The following is a 23,722-nucleotide window of genomic DNA, read 5'->3' on the forward strand; positions in this document are numbered from 1 at the left end:
CTTTAGGTTGGGAAAGAGCCCCATGCTCATTGAGTGGAACCATTAACCCAGGCCCTCTGTGCTCACCACTAATCCATGTCCCCAAGCAATGCACCCACTTTTGAACACTTCCCTGGGCAGCCTGTCCCAGAATGTTAGCAAAAATGATATAAAAATACCATCACTGTCACAATCAGGATATTACCTCCATCCTTGTTTAGTTGGCATCCATCAGAACCATTTATGTATCAGGACTCTAAATCATTTGGCTTCCTACAAGACTTAATTTTAATTGGTCATTCCCCTTCAGGATTGCTCCAGACACCTTTCTGGAGTTTCCACCTGCTAGCATATTACCCTGTGCTTTTCAAGACTCTTCTGGTGCTAAATGCATTTAGCACTGCCTGTGCTTTCAAGAGGCAACCAAAAAGAAAGCAAGAGCAGACAAAAAAAAAAGTGCACTGGTAATCCGACCTTAAAACTTACTGTGGAAAACTTACATGGAAAAGCCTGGAAGCATGTGTCCTACCCCTGGCTCTTTACAGCTATGTCAGGAAATCAGTCAACTCTCCCTGCACAGGATCTGTGTTACTGCTGGAGTTATTCTAGCAAGCATAACCCACAGACACTCATTTTGAGAGGACAGTTGTTTGACAGCTGGCAAAAGGTAGAAATGCCCTTTGGCATTCTTCCACACAATGGATGCACTAATGGTTCCAAAACATCCACACATTTTTACATTTTTCCTCCTATATTTCCATGAAATGAAGTATCTTACTTTAGTTTCATGTCCACATTATATGTTCAGTTCATACTAAGTGTAAAGTAACACATTCACTTCAATACACAAGCAGAGCTCTCCAGTCACTCAGATGTTACTGGATTAGGTGATTTTCCAAGGGGATGGAGGGGTTTGGAGCAGCACTCACTGGAGGATGAGCGTGACCAATCGAATGGCCTCCACAGCAACATCATACTCCTTGTCCAGGGTCATGGACACAATGCGGTCCTGCAAGGCAATTCTAGGTCAGTCACAGGGCACAGCACAGCCAGAGATTACAAAATAAAGACTTTAGGGGAGAAAGATGCTCCAACAGACACTGACAATGAGAGCCCCTCAATATTACCTTTTAATGCAACCCTAAGCACTGTGTTATATGCACAGTGGAACCACAGGAACAAGTGATTCAACAGTCCTTATCCTTGTGTGTTTGCCAGAAAAGGAGGGAGGAGACTTGGGAGTTATAGCACTCTTCTGGGTTTAATTTAATAGGTCTTTGTTGAAAAGTGACATACTTGGGTTGGACAACAGCAGAAAAACTGCCCCACTTCATTCCCCCAAAATCAAATAATTTCATAGGAAGGAACACTGCATATATGGAAATATTGTGAAGAAAAAGCACACTTGAATTCTTGCATCTGCAAGTTGACTGTAAAGTTGTGACCTTCTTCCCCTCTACATCTCAAGGTTTGAAGCAGATCAAAAATTATACTACAGAGCTTCCCCCGGAAAGTGGGGAATTCCATGGTTTGATTTTGTGTTTTCCCATACTCTTTCTAGTGGAGACAAGCATGTCATTCTCCAATTTAATGATTTTCTAACTTTTAAGGACCATGTAGTTATGAGTAGTCTGTTAAGGGTTTCTTTCTCCTTAGGTTCAATTTGCTTACTGGCAAAAATAGCTGTGATTGGTGTATGTTGTTCTTCCTAGCTGGGGAGAATTTCCATCCAGCCAGAAAAATGCAATATGCCTCAGTGCTCTTTGCTTGACTGAGCAAGTTACTGAAGAGAAATTGCCTGATTTCTCATCTGAAAATAAGACTTGATTTTGCTGGCTTAACCTGCTTCAGGAAGGACTAGGTACTCTATGACATTTTGGGGACTGGAAAAATCAGGTTAAGAAATCAGGGACTGGAAAAGAAACAAGGGAAGTGTAAGGCAACAACAGTGAAAGTCAGTAGAACAAACCAAGGGCAAAGTAAAGGTTTTCACCCTTCTTCTCCACTATTCCATGCATTTAAGGGCTGAAGTGGAACATCAAGCAACTGATGTTTTATTTTGATACAGAAATTTCAGATCAGTACTTAAAAAATGCATCATGGCTGTCTCAGTTGTTACTTCCCAACAAAACCAGGTCTGCAGAGACACTTTTTGTCACTGTGATTGAAGGAGCCTCTATCAATCACTAGTAAGTTCCTGGGGAATCTGATACATTTCATGTAGATCTGAACAGTTTTAAAGATTGTGAGAAGTCCACTAAAAGACCCAAAGAAACAACATACCACAAAGGAGACCCTCTCTTATGAGCAATACAAAAAAACTGCTGTCAGCTTTTCCACACGTGCTGGCCAAGGAACAGCAATAACAGCACCAAGAGAAAGAACAGCCAGAGATACTGATCCTGTACATCTCAGTGGAATTTCATGTATTCCCTCAGAGTTTATCTTACACCCCAGGATACCTCAGGGAGGGGAACTAGTTGCACATGAGTGAGCACACAGGTGTAAAACTCCTTCTGCATCTCTGAAAAAAGCCTGGAAGAGAGAGGATCCTCTCTCCTATCCACAGAGCAGGAGGTACCCTCTGAATCTGGAGTCCTTTGGGACTTTGAAACCAACCAACATGGGAAGGTTTCCTTATCCTAGAAGACTGTTCCCTCAATTTTCCCCAAAATTATAAGGCTTAAAATAAAGAGCACAGATATGTCATTTTCTGCCCTGGGGCCAGCACCTCTGTGCGGTGGCACCTGCCAGCCAGGCCCAAGAGCCTTCCCAGCAAGACCTACACACCCAGTGCCTCTGAAGGTGTAACTTCTGTGGCTGAGGAAGTTCCAACCCCCTCAGATCTGCTCAATCTGCCTTTACAGAGATTCCCTGTACCACTGTAAAGCAGCAGAACAGGGCACAGGCCTGCATGTTTAAGCTGAAATACTTATTCTCAGTGTCTCTGAAGATCAGGTTTCCATTCTATATTAGGCTGTGAACAAGGAGCCAATCTCTCCAGCTCCCAGCCTGTGGAGACAGCACAGGCTGAGGGATGAGGGACTCTGGCACTGACTGCAGAGGAGTTAATTCATTGCTTTTCCATATGGGGTCAGTTAATGTCTGTATCAGAAGGACTTCTTGATGGAAAACAGAAGTCTTCTCTTTGATGGACAAATTTTTGAACTAAGCTTATTTTCCAGCACATCACCTACTCTTAGAAACACAAATGCTGGAAAAAATAGGCATTTTTCTTTGAAAAAGGGACAGGATCACATCCTTGTCACAGCTGTCTGGAAGGAGGTGAAATATTAACACCCCAGCACAAGGCACTCTGGATCAAATTAATTTATTCTTTAAACAGCTAGAAGACCTCTAGAGAGATTTCTCTCAGTTTGAATGGATTGAACTGAACACCAGCTGAACTGTGCAGGTCGATTAAATTCTGATGAAGAAATATAAATAAGCAGCCATGGAACTGAAAATGGCAGTTAGGTCAATTATTTTTCAAAGAGTTGGTGGTAGAGTCTGTGGCAGCAAGACATTTAGCTGATGTATCAGGGATTGAAAAAGCATTAATTTGGAACTTTGCTCCATCCTGGTGCCAAAGGCCATATCCCTGACGGCACAGCTATAAATCCAAGTGCAGGCATTTGGACCATGTCAGCTTTTTGTTCTCTTTATGTGGCAGAAACTGAGCATGATTAATCATTTTGTTAAACAAGTCTGTTCTTTAGGATCACAGAGACTTTGAGCACACCTTTTCCTCTTATTTATTTCATAATGATACAGGTCTCTGTAATAAAACCAGCTTTTATGGGACAGAAGAAAGATTAATTCCTAACAAGGATCCCTTCCCTCTGAACCTCTTTGACAGAAATGAAAATTCCTTGTGCCATCCCAAGCCAAGCAGCAATGCACAGGCTAACCCAGCTTCCTTTAAGAGAATTGTCTGTGCTGTGAAAAGCAGGATGTATTTGGAGCTTTCATGTCCCTGTAGTTTTCTGGAGTGAGTAACTATTGCCCAAAGTATTTCCAACAGTCCTGAAAGTTTTGCAGGTGCATGGGAGACGTTCAGCCTCAAAGCAGTCTTTTCCCTTACCAATTATGGGATCCTGACAAAGAAGCATTCAGCACATTTTCTAGTAAAGAGAAGTAGATAAAAGCTCATGAGAGCTTTAGTGGCCAATTTAAAAATAAATGGAATTACAGAAGCAGCAAATATAAACAAATCTAAATCTGCACAGACGGAACAGGAAAATCAGCAGAGTTGGAGGGTCCATTTTTCTGATTGTTCTGTGAGGATAAAGTAAATCAGACTTATGTAGACATTAGAGAAGAAGTCTGAGGTCTGAATCTGTTTGCCAGGTTCTCTGCTATGAGAGGAAATTTAGTCTTTACTGCAGTCCCAGAAACTGGCTTTATAAAATTAGAAGAATGCAGGCCCTTAAATAATCCAGTTTTATCTCCTACTTTAGTAAACTATAGTTAGTTCATTTCTGCCAGATATTTATTTAATCTGCCCTTTAAAATTGTTATCTTAAATGAAGGAGACTATTAATAAAGAGTCTGCTCTATTACAGAATTATCATTTTAGAAAAAAGCCTTCCTTAATATCTAGACTTTACTGCAGGTTAAGCACCTTTTTTTCTGCATCTCAAGTGAATGTGGTAAAAGGCTGATTATCATGTTTTTATAAATTGTTTACATACAAGGAAAATAGGGCAAATTTACTTTTTTTTTCTTTGCTTTCTAAATCAAACTGGAGGAATTAATTGTGAAATGGCAGACAAAACCAGAAGCAGCATAAAATCCACAGGGAGAAGTTTAAGTCTTGTGCACAGTATTTATAAATATTTAAATCTCCACTTTTCTAAATATAATTTTTTATTAGCATTATAATAATAATTTAAGTTAAACCAGTCAGCTTTGTTTCTTTTCTAAACAAATTTTTTCATCAGCATTCTAATAAAGATTTAAATGAGATAAACGAGTTTTTCCTTGAGGGTAGCCTTTCCCACAGTAGTGTGTTCTGCAGAACACAAAAGCCATGGGGAGAGGCAGCAGCTGATATGGTGGCAGCGCCTGACCAGTCTCCTCACCAGGCATCCAAATAAGAGCAGGGACAGTGTTTCCAAACCCATCTCTCCAGACAGTTCACTTTTACAATAAAGCAATTAGCCCACAAAGTGAATGAACAGCCACATTCTTATTCAGATATTAAGGAAAAAGTTTGTGCTAATAAAAACCCCGTGAAATATCCTTCCAGCAATTCTCTCCTGAAGGGCCAATCTGGCTCAAGGGGTTTGGAATCACAATGTGAACTCCTGTTCTGCAGCAAGGCCTCACTGTGTGAGGACTGTGATGCACATCCAAGTGACTCTCCCTCTGAAGACAAGCACATATTGAGCTAAAAAAAGCTGTGTAACAAACAATCTTTCATTATAGCCTGCCACTTTCAGCTATATTTTAGATTGTGTAAGTATACATCCTTTAAATTCAATACATCTAAAATTAAATAAGTACAGGCAGATTGAATAAGGACAATATATAAGCTATAAATAATACATACAGACAAATATTCATCCTGGTTAAGTCTGACAAGTCTCTCAAGATAAACCCTGTGAAATGGATTTGGTGTAATTTCAGCATACAGTAACACAGTTTTAGTAGTGCAGTTACAAGCTTTGTCACAAACTAATGAGTTTATTCTTAGCAGACGTGACTCAAAGACCACAACAGGATGACGACACATTTGCTTTTTGTCCTCCTTCCAAAAACTGTATTTCCTCTTACCTTGAATCTGTTAGTGAACAGCTCCAGTTTGGGAAACAACTCTCTGTTGGTATATAGACTCTGAAGAGCTTTCAAACACTTCAACCTCACTTCACCTTGCTAAATAAAAAACACTGAGATTAGCTGTCAAATACTTCAACCAAATGCACATTAATATTAAAACACATAATTCTGTAATTTGCTTAATGTACATTTAAAATTTTACGCAAATGACCAAAGCCAATTTGCCATTTAGTTAAAAACCAAAATCCACATGCAGTCACCTACAATGTTATATTTCTTCCTATTTGCATACAGAAAGAATTAATGTGCCATCACTTATATGTATATTAGTGCTTCTCTTTCAAGTGACTCCACAAAAATATAAAGAGTGCAGCAAGTAAATCCGAAATAAAGATGCAGGATGTCCAGGTGGTTGGTGCATGTTCACAATCAGCACACAGGGGCTCAAAATCACTGGGTGTGGGCTCAGCAGCTCAACTAGCTCCAAGGGCAAGGACACAGAGTACACGCACAGCATTTGTTATCCCCAAATGTTTTACTTTCCATCTCTCACAACAGGACAGCACAAGCTGAAGGATGCAAAAGGTGTGAGAGATCCTCCAGTGGGGAGCAGGTTGCTGCCACGAGAGCAACACATCTGAGCCACAGTCTGAGGAGCCCGTGGGAAGAAGGGTGGCTTGTGTCCCTGTGGCTGAGCTGTGCTGGTGGCAGCAGCTCATCCCCAACTGCTCTTCAGCTGGGGATTGCTTTGGTGTAGTGGGCTGCAGCAGGAAATGTGGGTGTCACAGGATAGGGCCTGTGGATCAAGGCTTGTGTCCTACAGGAACACTGCTGATGTTGAGAGGGACTGGATCCTTTGTGCTACAGGTGGACAACTCAATTGCACCATCCTAGCGAACTATGGATTCTTGCTGAAAAATATTTGTGGACAGCTAAAAGGTTATAAACACAAATCTACCCTAATATGATCTGTAGAGCTCACTGCAGTGTCAATTTACTTTTATGAAAGCGAAGACAGTACCAAATCTAAGGCCTTAAGCTGCAAAGAACTGAAATGAACTATTGAACTTCATAAATAAAACTCCATACCCAGAGGGCTTCATTTCTGAAACTGTCTATTCCAGAATCCAGTCTGTACTTAAAAAGTGCTCACACTACAAACTGAAAAAACATTCATAGAACTGATATAAAACTAGAAGATATAAATCCAAATTTTAAAGTTTCTTTCCTCCTTCAAACCTATTTCAAAATTTGAAATGGAAGATAAAAGCAGCAAAGAAGTTGGATTTTCAGAAGAACTTCCATGAAGAGCAACTGTTCCTGAGAAATCATCTCTTTATATCCATGAGGAGTCTCTGAGCAATCATGCTTCTTCTAGGGTATCTTTTCGACTACCACTGCAGAGAAAGTCAATGAGATGTAAGGTATGTTTAAAGAGATCTAAAACAAGATCTTTCAAGGTACAGAGAAGAACTTTCTTGAAGAAAAATGACATGGATGTGATCAACTTCTAAAAAAGCCCAGAGAAATGCTGCCTAGCATTCTTTTTTAACAGCACCTGTGTGGCAGTACCAGAAATGGTGTCCTCCTCTGTTGTGTGGTGCATACTGCCCAGGATGTCTGGAGTCATTACCACTCACAGGACATGAACCTCAGCTTACTGAGCCCCAGAGGATAAGGACCAGGTTAGTTCTGGCCTGTATGAACACTGAAAGGCACAGTAAGGCAGCAACTTTAGTTACAGCTGCGCTGGACTCTGTCCCACCTGTGAGCCAGCAGCCAAGTGTAAGACTCAGACACAACAGGACCTGAGACCTATGCAGAACAGGCTCAGATTGTTTGTGCCCATAGAGCCCAAAGCCCTTGGAGACTTCCCCAAATTCCATGGACTGATGGTCCCAGAGCTCAGTCCAGGCCCTGTACTGGGCTCTCTGCTGGCTTAAGCCAGCAAATGGGACCAGGCAGGAACCAAGGTTCCTTGTATGGCTCCTTGCATGCCCTGCCAGAAGAGTGCAGGCAGGCCCTAACCAGTGTCCTGGACCAGATCTGAGAAGGGACAGCAGGAGCAGATGAGGCAGGGAGAAAGAAAGGTTATGTTACACCTGGTCCCTCTGGCTGGGAGCAGGACCAGGAGACACAGAGGCAAACCCTGGAAATGACTGCCCCTCTGGCAGAAGAATGATGAAAGAGGAATCTCTCTGAAGCTGTTTTTTAAACTGTTGGTCAAGAATGGAATTCATCTCTTTGGAGAGGGAAGAGCTCCTGCACATGAGCTTGCTAATCCTGATAAGAAGGTTTTAAAACAAAGTCAGTCAGGATGAGTGGCAGGAATGCCATGGGAAGCCTAAAGGGCAGTGAGCTGGACAGGAAGCAGAGAAAGGCAGGGTGAAGGTGTGTGTGGATGCGCTCCAGTCCAGACTGGAGGAGCAGCAATGTCCCACAGACCCTCAACATGCCACACATGAGATGGTTCTTCATAACTGTGAGAATCATCCAGCTCACAAGAGCTTTGAACACCCCAAATACCTTCTAGCAAGGAAGTAATTGGATGGGAATGCTCAAGTTGGAGTTATGCTTAAGAAACTTATGCCAGTGTAAAAGCCACAAATAGGGATGGACAGAAAGGCCGGCAAGAGACTTAGTAAACAAAGAGATAAACTTATTTAACTAATTAATTCATTAATGAATTAGAAGGTAAAGCAGAAGAGGAACATCTGTTCCAGAGGACCTTGAGCTCATCCTTTCTACAGAAACAGACAATAAGCAAAGTAAGAGGAACACAAAGAAGGAAAAAGCATTTTATTATGTATTAGGAATTGGTTTTAAGAACCATGACTGTCCAGGTGATCTAGAGACAATTATGGTTTCAAAGCAGTTCCATGCATCAATGAAGTAGGTGAAAATTAAGACTGAACAGTCTAATTTAACACTTTTATTTTCAAGAGGGTTTCTAAATGCAATTATATCATAGTTTATACACTTTAAATTTATGCTTACAGATACATGGGAATAAAAAAGATGCTTAAAAGCAGAGAAAGGCAAAACTTGAAAGCCACATTCAAATGAGGATCTATAAAAAGCAAAAATCCCTATAGACATGTTTGAAATCTGGGAGACATGATTAACATACAAAATATAAGGATTTTCCAAGTTAGAGAACTAAATTTCTGTATTCTACCTCTGAAAGACAATGTTGGAACTACTACAAAGAAGTTCTTCCCTGTGGTTTAATTTGTATGTCTTCTGAAGTAGAATATGAAACTGCTCAGGAATCTCCTGCACAGCTGTCTCCCTTTTGCAGAAGCAAACTTCCAGAGAAGTTAATGATTTTGGGGTGACTGCTGTTCATGTGAAGTGGAAATAGCTTACGGCTATTGCCTCAGCCTTCGTTTTTTAAAATACCAATTATAGCAAAAATCATCTCCTGATCAAAGCAAAACAAAATCAAGAAACTTGGGTACCAGCTGGCAGTTTTTTCAGGCAGTGCCAATGAAAACCATGCTGTTCAGGGATGTTGTACTTCTGGAAGTTTTGCATTTTCAGTTGGCTTTTACTCCATCTTTTCTCAATATAATATTCCTGTTGCATCTCCACCCTCCTTTCTGTGCCTCCCAAAACGTCTCTTTCTGTCCATTCTCTCCCATTCATCCTTTGACATCTGTGCCAGACTCTTCCCCATTCTGCCTACAGTCTGTCTCACTTTGTAGATGACACATCCACAAGATCAATAAAACTCCACCACCTACCTGGTGGACTGGGACATTAAACACATTAGTGATTTAAAGACTTAGAACCCCACAGCATTTCTGTGGTCTGCAACAAAAAAATCATACAAAGCAGAGACAGGATAGCAGTCTGATAGAATTCTGCTGTGTCTGGTCCAAATGATCCAGTTTTTTACCCTAACACTGTAATTCAAAATTTCTCTGATATGAAAGAACTCATTAATTTTATAAAAGCTAAGGTATAAATATATGTTAAGGGTGCAGGCAGACAACTAGACCCTGGCCTGAGGTTAAACTAACTGAAGAGGATGTGAGAAAATACTGCACATGACATGAGAAGTTGCTAGATGTGACAGATGAGAGCGTGAGATTCCATAGACTGGTAAAGGGAGTGATGTGAGAAATGGATGAACTTCAAAGGACACTAGGAGGGTGCTGAGAGCGGTGAAGTGCAACTCCACTATATTCCAGAGATGCTGCTTTGTGGAAATGTTCTACAAGACTTAGAATGTGCTCCCAAAAATCCACTGCAATTATTCAAGGGATAATTTATTTAAATTACAAGTCCTAGTAAAACAGAGTCCTCCACACACCTTAAATCCGGATACTCCAATCTGAGCTGACCTCCCCACTGATTTGCTAACATGAACAATGATGTATTTATTCTCCTGGAGCATGGCAGCTTGTGAGGCACAGCAATGTCACCAACAAGGGACAAAGAGCAGCAGCTCTGTCCCTCCAGGAACTGCCATGTTTCCATGTCCAGCATTCACTGAGACACAGTGCAGTGGCTCTGGGGCAGACAGTGGTCATGGCTGACGGGAGCAGTAAGCAGGATCTTCCTCCTGAACAAATTTTGTTCAGTGAGATCTAATGTAAAACTTTGGGGAAAATTTGTAAAGGAAAATTTGAGAACTACAGGTTTGGAAAGAAATCCCATGTCTAGAGGATACTCTTAACAAACAAACTGCTCATCCAAACGAAGGCAAGATGCAGATTCCTGGCAGCTGTAATTAAAAGAACCAGCAGCAGCAGGAGCTAACTTCTATCTTTAGTGAAAGTCAACATCTGCATAACTCATGTTGTTCAGGATTCAGCACTAGAGTGACCGAGTCAGAGCCTAAATATTAAGATGACGTAATATGAATCAGCTGTTAACTATCAGTTATGCAAGTAATCCAAATGAACTTGCAGACTTACAATTTCTTTCCAGCAGTGCTCCTGGAAAATGAGAATAGTCTGAGGATGCTGGAATTTGATGAGCCTTTCAACAGCATTGTAAGTCTCCTTTGTATGCCTTTGATAGTGTTAGCAAGGGAGTTTGGAGTAAAACACTTGATTCCAATGGTTTTGGTGGGAATGGGAGCACAGCCAGCCCCACTGCTGCCTGGTGTACAAAACCCCCCAGGCAGAAGTGTAAAGTCCTCTGTCAGCACCTGGAATGGGCTCCCTCAGCACCTGGAAGGGCTCCCTCTTGTAGCAGGAACTGGGTTCTTCACTACTAAGAACTGTGCTGAGCCAGAAAAGCACCTCTTTTCTTCCATCTGGTGTTTCAAAAATTTTCTGAAGAAAAAAACTAAGGAGAACCTTGAAAAGATTCTTCAAAGAAGGGAGAGAACTGATGAGAACTCCACTGGTTGTGGAATCAATGGTGTCTATTGAGGACCCAAAGATCTCCTTTTTTCCTCTAACCTTTGGGCAATGTAAATGGAAGACACACAGAAATCCCTTTTCCATTCTGCTTCAGACAGAAGCTCTCAGGGGTGCTCTGAGGAGACTTCTCTTTCTCTTGTAATCAACAGAAAAGCCCCACGGAAGGATTTCTATCAGGATACTTCATCAGAGACTGAGTTTATGAAAAGCACACAGACCAAGCAGACTGGGAGGACTGCCTCCTAATTTAAGCCAATACCTGAAGTGATCTGATTGAAAGATACCAGGTGAGGAAGCAGAACAATCTCTTTGTAAGCCACGGATGATGCTGTGCTGGGCAGCACAGCAGCAGCTGCCTCCAGTGCACTCTGCTGTGTGTGGGAATACACAATACTCACCCTGTCATGTAGTGTCCAACCAACATATTTTAAATAACTATCATTCAGGAAGGCATCACTGTACATTTTCATCCAGACACCAATTTCTTCAATACAGACAGCTCTAATCTCAGCAATAGCATCACTAATATGGAAAAAGAAAAGAACAAGGATTAGCCAGATTACAGACACATATACTTCTCATTCCCATTGCCATAGCTATAATATTTTGCTTGTACTTGTCATGAACCTCATGTGAGACCTGTCACTGTTACTGCCGTATCACTGATTTTCTGTTCCTCTACATCCCTGATCCAATAATTTCAGTGTTTTATAAACATATGCTCCTACATTACCTCTCTGTAAAGAAATTCTCACCCTAGTTTCCTTCTTAGTCTATTACTCCATCTTTAACCTCTCTTTTCAAAGAGAATTATGAACCTAAACTACAAACCTCTTCTGGGCAATCATTACTGAAACAGCATCACTGACATTTGCTTTGCAGTCCTGTCTCCAGCTTGAGATGCAGAACCATTGCAGGTGGGAGAAGCTAAATGGTTTAGCCAAAGGCACCTGCCAGAGGAGCACAATGGAATTTGCTAGAGAAAGAGATCTCATTTCATACCCTCCACGAATACGCCTACACCAAAACCCATGAGAATTTTGCACTTCAGCATTGGTTTCTTCCCATTTTCTTGCTTTTATCCTACATTCTGACTGTAGCAAGTCATGGAAGAAGCAAAGACATATCTCAGGCAGACTTATCAGCTGCTTTGTGAGGAGGGGTGGCAGGAAACTGGGGAGGTCACCTAAGGAAACTAGGATGGAAATGCTTCCATCTGATTGGCACTCTCCTGCCTGCCTGACATGGAGCAGGCATCTTTACTAATCATGAAACAACAGGAAAAGGGATGGGGGCCATCTGTCCCTTCAGTAATTCCATCCCTGGGACATCTGTTATCATGAGAAATCACTTGTGCCACTCCAGCTGGCACTGCCTCACAATTCCAAATTTCAGCTCTAATACAAGAAGAATACAAAGAGTCACTGCACAGAAGAAGGGAATGTCTAGTGCTTTGCAAACACTGGAACTTGCTTGTAATTGAGACCCTTGTTTTGTATTTTTATTTAAAAAAATATTTTTGGAAAAGTAATAAACCTCAATTTAATTCTAAACCAGACCAACAGAGCCCCAAAATGAAATTTAATTCATGAGAAGGAAAGAAAAATTCCAAGCTTCAAGCATAGAATAATTGCGAAAATGAGAAACTGCATTTTCCTGAAAGTCATCAATTTTACAAAATAGAAACAAAATGCACATAAAAGACACTGTACAGGTTGATAGCCTTAACCCAGTGCAGCAAACCCCTGTATGGTGACTCCATACTGCAACTATACACCTCCCTCCTTCAGGCTGGCCCAGCTGCTGCAGTGCCTGTCTTGTCCCTGACCTTCCATGCCTGAGCTCAAACCCACAGCTCCCACAGGGACCATGAACCAAGCCCAGCAACACACACCTGGGGGGACTTCTCCATGCAAGTCTTGGCCTTTGAACTCAACTCATAGGAAGGAAACTGTACTGCTGTAACAGCAAAAAGCATAAACACCATTTAATGCAGTAACATGAGGGGGACACCTGTGTGAATGCCACCAACCCACTGCCACTGTCTCTCTTTGCCTACGAGAAACATTAATTTTAACAACTTTCCAGCAGCATCAGTAAATCCGGTCTGTCAACTTCCTGAAGGCTCTTTAACCTCAGAACCAAGGTTAGGGGCAATCCACAATGGAGATGAGCTGCATTAGGATCAGGGCAGGGTATCAAACAAGCTGCTTCTAACAGGGATTTGTCAAACAGGTTTATGTAGTGTAAGGACGAGTGCGCTAAATATCACACTCAAGGGTTAAAAACTGCATTCCTTGGGAAAGGCAGTCATAATGAAGACAAGTTTTAGTTAAAACTATGACTATAGTGACATACACAGACACACACATACACACACACATATGTGTGTGTGTGTTTAATTGTACATTGCTTCACACTGAACTAGATTAGCAATTCTCTTATATGGAGTTGCTTTTAAACTATTTTAAAGCAAAATATAGGTGGAAGAATGCAAGATTTACTGAAAAACCTAAAAGACTAATAAATATAAATCAAGAAAAAAGGGGGAGCCACATCTGCAGCAATACAAAGTAGCAAGGAAGGCATTCTTACTACTGGATGACAACCTGAGTCCTCACATCCAAGTAGGTATCTCACCACCTTATAAATTTACTAACTGTAAAGGATTTTGGAAGGATTTAATAGCAATGCCAAAAAGAACCTAAATGTCAACAACTATTTAATCATGCAGCACAGCCAGCCAAAAAGCAGGAAAAATCCTCTTTTCTCTAAGAGTCCATTCAAGCTTCCCTAAGCAGACAGTAAGAAACTGCCTCTTGATTCAAAAACCTTCTCAGGGATCCCTCAGTACGACAGGCACTCACTCCAAGCTGCTAATTAAAAAAAAAAAAAAAAAAAAATAAGAAGAAAGCTATTCAAGTAATTAAGAGATTTACTGTAATAAGAATTTAACATCTCCAGTATAATTGAGAATGAGACAGAATCACGGATAAGGCAGGTGAGACCAGCAAACAGATTAAAGCTGCTGGAGAAGCAGGGGAACTTGTGAGACACTACTTCCCACTCCACATACACTTCCAGGTAACTATCACCAATCAGAATCACTTGTGCTCCTGCAGGAATCACTAATACAGACTCCATGCCCATACAATGCTGTATCAAACACAAGACAGCCAAAAAAAATCTTTGTATCTTTGCTATCAAGTGGTAATTGTTTGTCATTAAAATGCTATTCTTTTATTCTAATTTTTATGCAGGTAAATATATTTTAGCTTCTGGTTGGAGTCACTATGAATTGTTTAGCTTTCTGAAAATACACATTATTTCTGGATGACATAAGAACATATAAATACTAATTATACCTACACTGGAACTGGTTTTGGAATAATGAATGCATTATTAATTATCATAATTATAAATTAGTGATGTAAGCTTGTACTACTTGCCAAATGCTTCTAGAAAGAAACAGAATCTAGTCCACCACAAAGAAAAAAACTAATATGCCATCTACAGATCTTAGACATGAAATATATTTAACTCTCTTTCCAGCACAAACTGCAAAGCAAGGTCTACAAGGGGAGAATACTCACAGCATTCACAGCCTAAGTTCCTGTTCCTGCTTTCTCCCCAGTGCAACTACTGAAAAGATTTGACAGAAGGGGTTCAGGTAAGAAATTCCATATTTCCTTTTGAAATTTTGGCTTGACAAGGCAGGCCCAGAAACCTCAGTACAAATCACAGCAATGTCAGGAAAAGATTTTACCAGTTCCACTCCAAGTGCCGCTCCAGTGTAACTTTCATGCCAAAGTACACACAAGAATTCTGATTAAGGCCAGAAGTATTCAGGACCTGAGCCACAGAGTCTCTGGTGGATGATGAGGAAATGTCAGGTGCAGAGCAGTGTGCTCCTCAGGGTTGCTGGAGTGGTTGTCAGCTTCAGCTCCAGCTCAGGTTCTTTCAGTCTGTTGTTTAATCACGGACTCATGGGGTTAATCATGACTAAACTGAAAGCCCTCTAAGCAAACCTGGCTGATGTGCAGTACCCTGGATGCTCACATCCCACAGCACTGCCAGTGCTGAGTCAGACCAAGGCATGACCTGGAGGTGACCAGCAGAGAAGGAACTGCTTCAAGACTTCTTGGAAACCCCTATAGGAGCCTGACTACCCTGACAGCACCTGCTTGCCCAATCTAACCACTGGAGATGCTGCTTCTCACACCTTGTTCTGAGACAGGCAGAACTGCAGACAACCCTCAGAAGACAGTGGTACTACTCAACAGGCAAACCAGTATGAACAGAAAAATACAGATATTTCAGTCAATGGGTTGGGCTGAGAGTCGATAGGAAAACTTTCTAAAAAGAACAGAAGAGTGACTCACTGCCTTAGGCCTTCTGTGGGATGGAAGCTCAAACTCCCGCCCAAGGGACAGAAAATGGAGCAGCTGCACAGGATCACACCACTGCCACTTGGACAGACCTGGGCCCATCTCTTGGGCTGCCTGTCAGTTTAGAAACATTTTGAAGATGTAATTATAATGAAATCTGGACAAAAATGTCTTTTCCTACTTCATTTTTCTATTATTCTCATCCCTGGAGCTGAATTAGGACCCCATAAAAGAAGGGTAAGAAAAATAAGAGTTCAGAGCCAACTTCCAAAAGTTCTGGTGAATGCTCACTGCATATCCCACTCATGGGCGGGGCTGGCACACAGCACTCCCATTCCTAAATGCTACTGCATACAGTGGCTATTTAAGTATCTATTCCAATAAACTGTTACTAGGCTGATCATCCAATGCTCCTATCAGACCAAGGAATTGATTGTTTCAAGGCATGACGTGGATTCTGAGATGTAGCTTTACATATCTCTGACCCCAGTGTTTCTCAAAGAGCTCTTGTCCCAACAATTTTGCTCATATGAAGTATAAGGCACAGCTCTGCAGGGAAGGGAACAGTGTGTGCTTTTGAACTTCATAGAAAGATCAAACTCACTCAAATTAAATGATGTAAATTTTTCCCTTCTCCTTTCTTTATGCCTGTGACACTAGTAATTTCTGTCTGTTTTTTCAAACATACCTAAAGCCATAATGCATTCCCTTATCACCTGAAAGGTACATCTTGCCTCCTTAGGATAACGCATTTAGGGCGCAGGGAGAGGGATTTTTCTCTGGTTTGGTTTAGGTTTTATTTCCCTTTGCTGACTGGTTTGTGCTTCTTCACCAAACTGCCATCCAATAACCCCTTCTCCCTTTTTGCCATGCCTTGTTTCCAACAGTGGAATTCCCATAACTTGTCACCACAATCCTATTTACTCTGTAGCAGGCAAGGAACACCGCAGAAGGAGACAGAAGCATCTTCTCCATAAAAATGGCAATGCCATCTAGAGTTGACAAGGTTTATCTTATTTGCCAGTACTGACAAAACATTACCTCAGGACAGGCTCATGCCCTGCATAAATTCTCACACCCACTGTGTCCATCAGTGTGAGGATCCCTATTCTGGTCTGCCATAAACTAAAACTTCAACAGTTCTGTTTTTCTAGATGGTCACACCTGGAGGAAAATGTCTTTAGGCACTCAAAACAAAAAAGATACTATGCAGTAGGACTGAAATCTGAGATCCTACCCTCTAAGAGGGGAATGTGTCTGGACACACATGCTAAGTGTTAGGCAGGGAAAGAGCCAAACCTTTAACAGTTCAGAGGGATGAACATTTTATAAATACTCATTACATCTGAGCAGTGATGAGGCAATTATCTCAGATTCAGTCATCTCTGATATGAGACAACTGAAATGAAGAAATAGACCTTCCCTCTGTTTATTTCATACACATATACTTTGCAAGCAATTTTCAGCTTTTGACTTCAGTCCAACAAAAAAAAAAAAGTTTCAAACCCCTTTTTAAGGTTTTTTTAAGAAAAGGATAAAAAAAAACCACTGGACAACCAAATACATCATAAAGCCACAGAAACTTAATGACCACAAATAGCTGAGGAAGGTGAAAGGACAACATGCAGTGAGGTGGGTATATTTCCTACATGCTTATTAAGAATATGTCAGTTTTTGACCAAATCTGCTGTTCACACCAGACTAACATTATACCTAGAAAACTATTTAGCTATTTCTGCAAATATATTTCTTTTTCTTGATGAGAGAAGTGAGCACTGAAATCTTCCAGTAAACTGGAAGCCAATCTACGGAAAGAAGATTGCAACACTTGTTGGAAGACACATTCTGAATGAAACCATTTCAGGGGTTTTGTTTAGGTCAAGGACTTGTTAGTTAAGCTACAAAGGTCACTAAGCATGAATCACTGTGGCTGAGTCTGAATCATTCTGAAGGATGGGACTTATTCTCTGGGAATAACTAAAGTAACATTTTTCCAAATCATCACCATTTGTGCATAGTCTAAGGCCTATGTGAAATTTATAAATAATTGGCACTATTTGACAGAAGGAAGGTTCAAGAAATTAAGAAGTTACAAAAATGGATAATAGTTCAAAATCCTTTACATTTTATCCTCCCTGGGCTTTCTTGTCAGTTAGTTGTGTTTTCGTGTCCAGCTGTGAGCACAGGAGTCTCACTCTGTGCTCTCTGTGGTGCACCATTACTCACAGTTTGTGTATCTTGTAAGAGACTCTTTGGGGCTCCCCAGAAGGTCAGGGATGGCTGTGCTCACACAGGTGGCTCTGGGGGCAGGGTGGGAACAGATTCCTCCCGACCCCTCTGAATAGTAGCACAAGTGGTGCCACCATCTGCCTGATTTCAGTCAATTCCCCACTGGTCTAACAGGGCCACTATGGGCACCTTTTTCCAGGGCATGGATGGAGTTTATTTATTTGGCCTCTCCTTTTTTACAGCAACATCAACAAAATCAGGTCTTTACTAGTGGTGGCAGAAGGCATGAAAAGAAACTTTTCTACAAAAGGAGGATTTCAAAAGAAAAAGCAAAAGCACTGGAATGCAGACCACTAAAAGGCTGAGTCTTTTTCCAACCCCATGCAAGAGCATGAACTACTAAGAGGATATTTTAAAGCAATGTTTTGTTTGATACACTAAGTTCTGAAGGGATAGAAATGGAAACACTCTTAGAATTTAATTCCTTCAGCTTTTTTACCTATGCCATGAAAGCTGCTCTCCTAACAAAATGATGTGAGTGCTACACTGATCTAGCACACTCATTTACCTTCTGGCTCTGCATAGCCATCCTCCTGCTGCCAAGCAGCTCAAAGCTTCCTGACCACAAACCATGAACTTTCCACGCTCAGGTATTGAGGAGTCACTCTCCAACCCCAGTGTGCTGCTCATACTCACACATCTGTCGGCACAAGCACCTTCCCGGTTTCCTGCATGCTTTTCTCCAAATTACCATCATCTCTCTGTCCAACTGAACTATGGGTTCCTCTTCACCTTCTAACCCTCTTCTCATACACCCTTTTTTTCCTGCCATTTTCCTAAAAGATTCCATAAATTATAAACCTCTAAAGCAGAACTGAAAGGTGAAAGGTTAACAGCATAGCTCAGTACCCTTGAATTTCATCTTTTGATTTCAGCAAGTCAATTAACATTTAAAGAGCTGGTTAAAAGGTGATGCAGATGCTCTGAGGCATCTTGTGATGCACAACAACCTTAAATCTATTTTAAAAGACTACTGCTCTCTGGTAAACCATATTCCAAATTTTCTCTTTACACCCAAGACATACAAAAGGAAATGCAGGCTGGAGGACAACTGCTATCCTGTGATATGCAATAATTATTTGATTATTCTTAAGATATGTCATTTTTGTGCTCCCAACATGGACAACTTTTCTTTTCAAAATGCAAAGATTCAATGCCCATGTTTCCTACAACCCTTTAAAGCCGTCCACTGATCAAAAGAAAGTTGTGTGGATGGCTCTACTGAGTAATTAACAGAGGTTACAATTTGTATATTCTTCCATAACTTCAAGTGTTTTTGACAGTGATCTTGCAGCACCTAGAATATTACATCAGAAGAAAATCAACCCAGAAACTGCCCTTGACTTTTCTTATGACCACACTTTGTTAGCAGAGCCTTCTGGAACATGCATTTTCTTACCGGTATCTATGAACAAATATACCCTTAAAAATAGAGTTCATCATATTTTCGATTTCATCTTGGTTTTCTTGTAGCTGTGAAAAACAAAACACAAAATAAATAAAAGATCATTGCTTATTATAATTTGGTATTCTACAATTCCCTATTGGGAAACCTTTAAAGACCTTAGAAGACCACTTGAGTAAATTCACCATTTCTGCTTTTTCAGCACATGCCTATATTGTGTGCATATACATATAAATATTTACATTTATATATGCAATGTCTTAATGGAAGAAAATTAACATTCGCTACAAATATCAATTTAGTCTCTCAAACTAGTTTTTTGAAGTAATCAACTTCTGGTACTGAAAATGAGACAAGTAGAGACAATGTGTACTGTAATTTCAGCAGTGTTGTATTCACAGGGAAACAAGCTGAGTGAATGACAGCTGCAGAAATAAAGCTGGTTACAAATTAGTTTTGAAAAAATTAATGTTCTATTTAAGGAAAGGAGTTGAAGATGTTCTCAGTCTTAAGTAAAAGACTGTCAGTTGCTTGAATTCAGCACCCACAATAACTGGGTTTCAGAAGGAGGAAGACTTCCAGGACCAGAGCAATACTAACATCCAGGCCTTAGTCTGCAAGAAACCAAACCCAACTCCAAATGTAAAGGTGTTAGGAGAATGCTTTTATAAATAAGAGCGTTTTCTTAAAAATCTTTTCACTTCCTGGGTAATATGAGAATGTTTTGCAAGTACTATGGGAAGCTTACCTTGTGTCAATTAATATGTTAACACAACTTGGAATTAATTACAGTATTCTCATACTGTCAGATCTTGAACTAAACTAAGTATAACTTAATTACACCTAAATGCAGCTTTGTTAATAAGATGGCACCAATTTTATCCAATCAGCTTTTGGAGCAGCCATCATTCTTCCATCAAGGTGTTCATTACAGTCCAAGCACAGCACCACAGTGTGGGAATGTAAATTTGCCCACATTCTCACAGTATGAAAACCACAACACAGCCTTGCTAGTAGAGTGCACATATGCATAAAATAATTAAACCTGTATGATTATGGATGTATATATTTAATAGATAAAAAGTTTTAAAACCAGAGGCAAAATTGGGATCAGCTGGTTTGACCTACTGCATGGCATGAGCTCTGAAACACTTTTACCTAAGGGCTTCTATTTTTCAGCCAAATATTTCTACTGCATCTTCCAGGTACAAGCTGAAGTAGCTTCAGAACTGAGGAGTAAAGCCTCCCAGTTCACTAAAGCGTCTCTCCATTTTGCATTTGGAGAAACCAAGGCATTGAGGGCTCTTGACTAAATTGTCAAAAGCCTGCTAAAGAAACTAATTTCACAGTAAAAGGGATTATGTACAAAGGGAAGAGCTGGGTCCACACCAGCTCTGCATACATGAACCAAGAATATTTAGACACAGCCTCTGGGAAAAACACTATTTGCAGCAGCAGCTCAACCCAAATATGCACAGACTAAATGCTTGTTTGAAAATTCATAACCCAGAGGGGAGAGTTCCTGATCACTCCTCAGCTGGATGACTCCACAGGCTACAGGCAGGGAAACATCCACAGCAACATGGGGGTAGAGACAGCCTAGCACAGACTGTGCAGTAAATAAGGATGAGAACAAACCAAGAAGCCTCAGAAGGCTTTCTGAAAAACTACAAGGGCCCTGGAAGAAGAAACTCACAGAAAACTCAGGGAATGATTTCTTGGTATAAAACCACATCAGAAAACAGGTAGGACTGAAGCAGCACAGATGAAGGGATAGCACGGATGGCTTCCTCCCTGTTCTGCGCAGAATTCACAGTGCACTATAAACATGGTAAATTATCATCTGGTACAAGTATCCATGTGCTGGGGCACAGCTGGTGTAGAAGCAGAATCAGAGACTCAGATCCATGTGAGATCCCTTTTACCTCTGTGTACTAACCTTTAAAGGATACAATTCTCAAATGTATTTTAGATTCAGTAATGAATTTTCTCTGAAACTCTAATTTGCTTTCTACACTTTCAAGTTTTTTAAACCATGCACTTGAATCTGAGGCTTAATTTCAAGCATCTTGAGAGAGCATCTGTGTCCTGGGACTCCTGCTCTTACCAATGCAAAAATGATTTGACACTCTCCCTCTTAAACAGAGGGAAAAAATTAGGGAAACATTTTCTTGTTGACTCTGCAAGCAGGTTTGGAAGCTTAAAAAAACATGTATGTCAAGCACAAAATTTGAATTACTACTGGCAGATACTAAAAAGACAGCTTTCTCTGCTTTGTGGCATATTGCTAAATAAATCATCTACTTGAGCTGAAAAATCTCATAGATAAGATAGGGCTCCATGCATGGCTCCCCACCAGGCCTGCAGATAATGGCATGAGAATGAAACACTTCAGAAGTGCTGCACCTCCTCTGCTTCAGACTAACTAGGCACACTCAGTTGGTGAACTCTCCCTCTATCAGCTCAGGAAGACCAACACATGCACATGTTTGGTGCTCAGGAGGGGTTGTTAGGATGGCACTTCATCCAAGAATCAACTGAGAAAGTGCCAGCATAGAATGCCACTGTCAATTCAGTTTATTTAAACACTAGGAATATACATGTATATTATGTCAGGAATTCTTACACAGTGCATTAAGCCATCTAATCCTCACAGATCTCTTCTGCCCAGGTGCTCCGGTGTGCTTAACCACATGGACATACTCGACCTGGAAATGCTTTGCTCAGCTGTCATGAGCAGTGGAATGAGAGCCCCTGAACACACAGAGAGAAAGGTAAGGACTAAGAAATGCTCCTTCTCCTGTCAAGGCTCCCCAGCCCTGTGCAGCCTGGGCATCCTTGCTACAGCTCCTCAGAGAGAGGACGTCCTGCAGCTCTGAAAGAACAGCTAGGGAAATGGGCACAGAGAGTCCCCAGCCACAGAGCCACCAGCCCAAAGAAATCAGTGCAATCAATGCCTTTGCCCTCTGCAAATTCTAAGCAACAATCAACAAATGTGGAATACAAACTCTGTTCCAGTTTTTTGCTTTCCAAAATGCTTTAGAACTCACATTCAATTTAATATTTAATTAAAAATATTTCTCTAAGTTTGGGCAGGTGAGATTGTTCTTCCATTGTATCTTAATTTCAAGAATTATGAAAACCAAAAAACGTTGTGCTACAGATATAGGGGTTAAATAAAAATGGGTAATTTTAATTATCCCCAGACAAAGATTACAAAGTTAAACAATTCTGAATCAGTTACACTTAAAGGAATTCAAGGTGCACACAGGCAAAGCACCCAAACATCCTTAATTGCCATAGACTAAAACAGTGGTGGAGAAAATCCAAAACTAATATTTTTAAAATCATAAATTTAAATCCAAACCATACAAACTTTGATTTTTCAATTTCTCTTATGAGTTTTACTTGGCATCTTTTTACACATTATGGTTGTTTGGGCGTACGTGTATTAATTTTCTACTTTTCATCTTTAGATTTTAAGTACACCTCTAAAACTGAAATTTCCTGTGATATAATACTTTATTTAGGGTTGATTACAGAAATCTTCTAATAGTTTTTCTCACCTAATGCCAGACTGGTACTTACTAAAGGCAACTTTAATGTCTCCCTAGCTCCTTCTCCCTGAGAACAGGTGCTATAGCCTCAACTCCAGTGTTTCCTGAAAGCAGCTAAAAAAGAAATACTAATGAGACACTGTGGAATAACTGTAGTGATCAAGAGGAAAACAGGGCAGTGCAGGGAGGGAATGTGTGATCCTCTTGTCAGATTATTTCTGCATCATCAGAACAATGACTGCTTTTGAGACTTTCTACCTGCTCATAGACAGAAGTCTGAGAATTCTCCTTCGAGTGCAGAACAGCACCACAAACTCAACTGAATGTGGCAGTACAGGATTTAAGTAGTGTGCTTCAGATCACACAAACACCACTGCAGAGCTAAGCTCTTTCTCACTGTGGTACTCATGTCACAAACCACCCTGGGCTTTCTGTTGGAGGGAATGAATATGAACCAGGAAAAAAAATCTCTTTCCACTTGCCTCTTTTCTTTTCTGAAGCAGCAGCTCCAATCTTTCATTAGCTCTTTTGCCAATCATTTTGTTTCTCTCAGCTTCATACTGCCTCTGTGTATTGTCCTGATGAATGCTCAGGTTTAAGGCAACATTCACAAGAGCAGTCATAAGCTTCATAGCTGCAAAGGCACAAGACAGATTATGACTCTTTACCTGTAGTCAGAGCTCAGAAAATACCTCCTCAGCAAATCCATACTCACAGCAAAAATTCTCTCAACCATGGCACAGCCATCTGGAAAGGCACTTCCACCCAAACAATACCCAGGTCATTGACCCATGGTCTGAAAGCAGAGTCTATACCCCACACTGAGCTGCAGGCAGTGCTCCTTGCTGTCTTCTCCAGACAAGCTCTGAGGACACCAGGGAGCCAGCAGTGAGGCTGCAGCATCAGGGCACCATAAAGGCAGCTGCTGGGGAGTTACAGCCATTT

General features: G+C 40.8%; 1 protein-coding gene across 1 annotated transcript in view; it reads right to left on the reverse strand.

Moving 5' to 3' along the window:
• STAG1 (STAG1 cohesin complex component) overlaps positions 1-23,722 on the reverse strand; it is a 158,089-nt gene that overhangs the window by 41,843 nt on the left and 92,524 nt on the right. Inside the window, exons 8-12 of the mRNA XM_056499180.1 lie at positions 23,260-23,411; positions 19,215-19,288; positions 11,537-11,660; positions 5,758-5,856; positions 909-988 (exon numbers count right to left, since the gene is read on the reverse strand). Of these exons, the coding sequence (XP_056355155.1) occupies positions 909-988; positions 5,758-5,856; positions 11,537-11,660; positions 19,215-19,288; positions 23,260-23,411 (529 nt within the window). The remainder of the gene's footprint in view (positions 1-908; positions 989-5,757; positions 5,857-11,536; positions 11,661-19,214; positions 19,289-23,259; positions 23,412-23,722) is intronic.

Source organism: Oenanthe melanoleuca, chromosome 9 (assembly GCF_029582105.1).
Source record: "Oenanthe melanoleuca isolate GR-GAL-2019-014 chromosome 9, OMel1.0, whole genome shotgun sequence".
NCBI classification, from domain to species: domain Eukaryota; kingdom Metazoa; phylum Chordata; class Aves; order Passeriformes; family Muscicapidae; genus Oenanthe; species Oenanthe melanoleuca.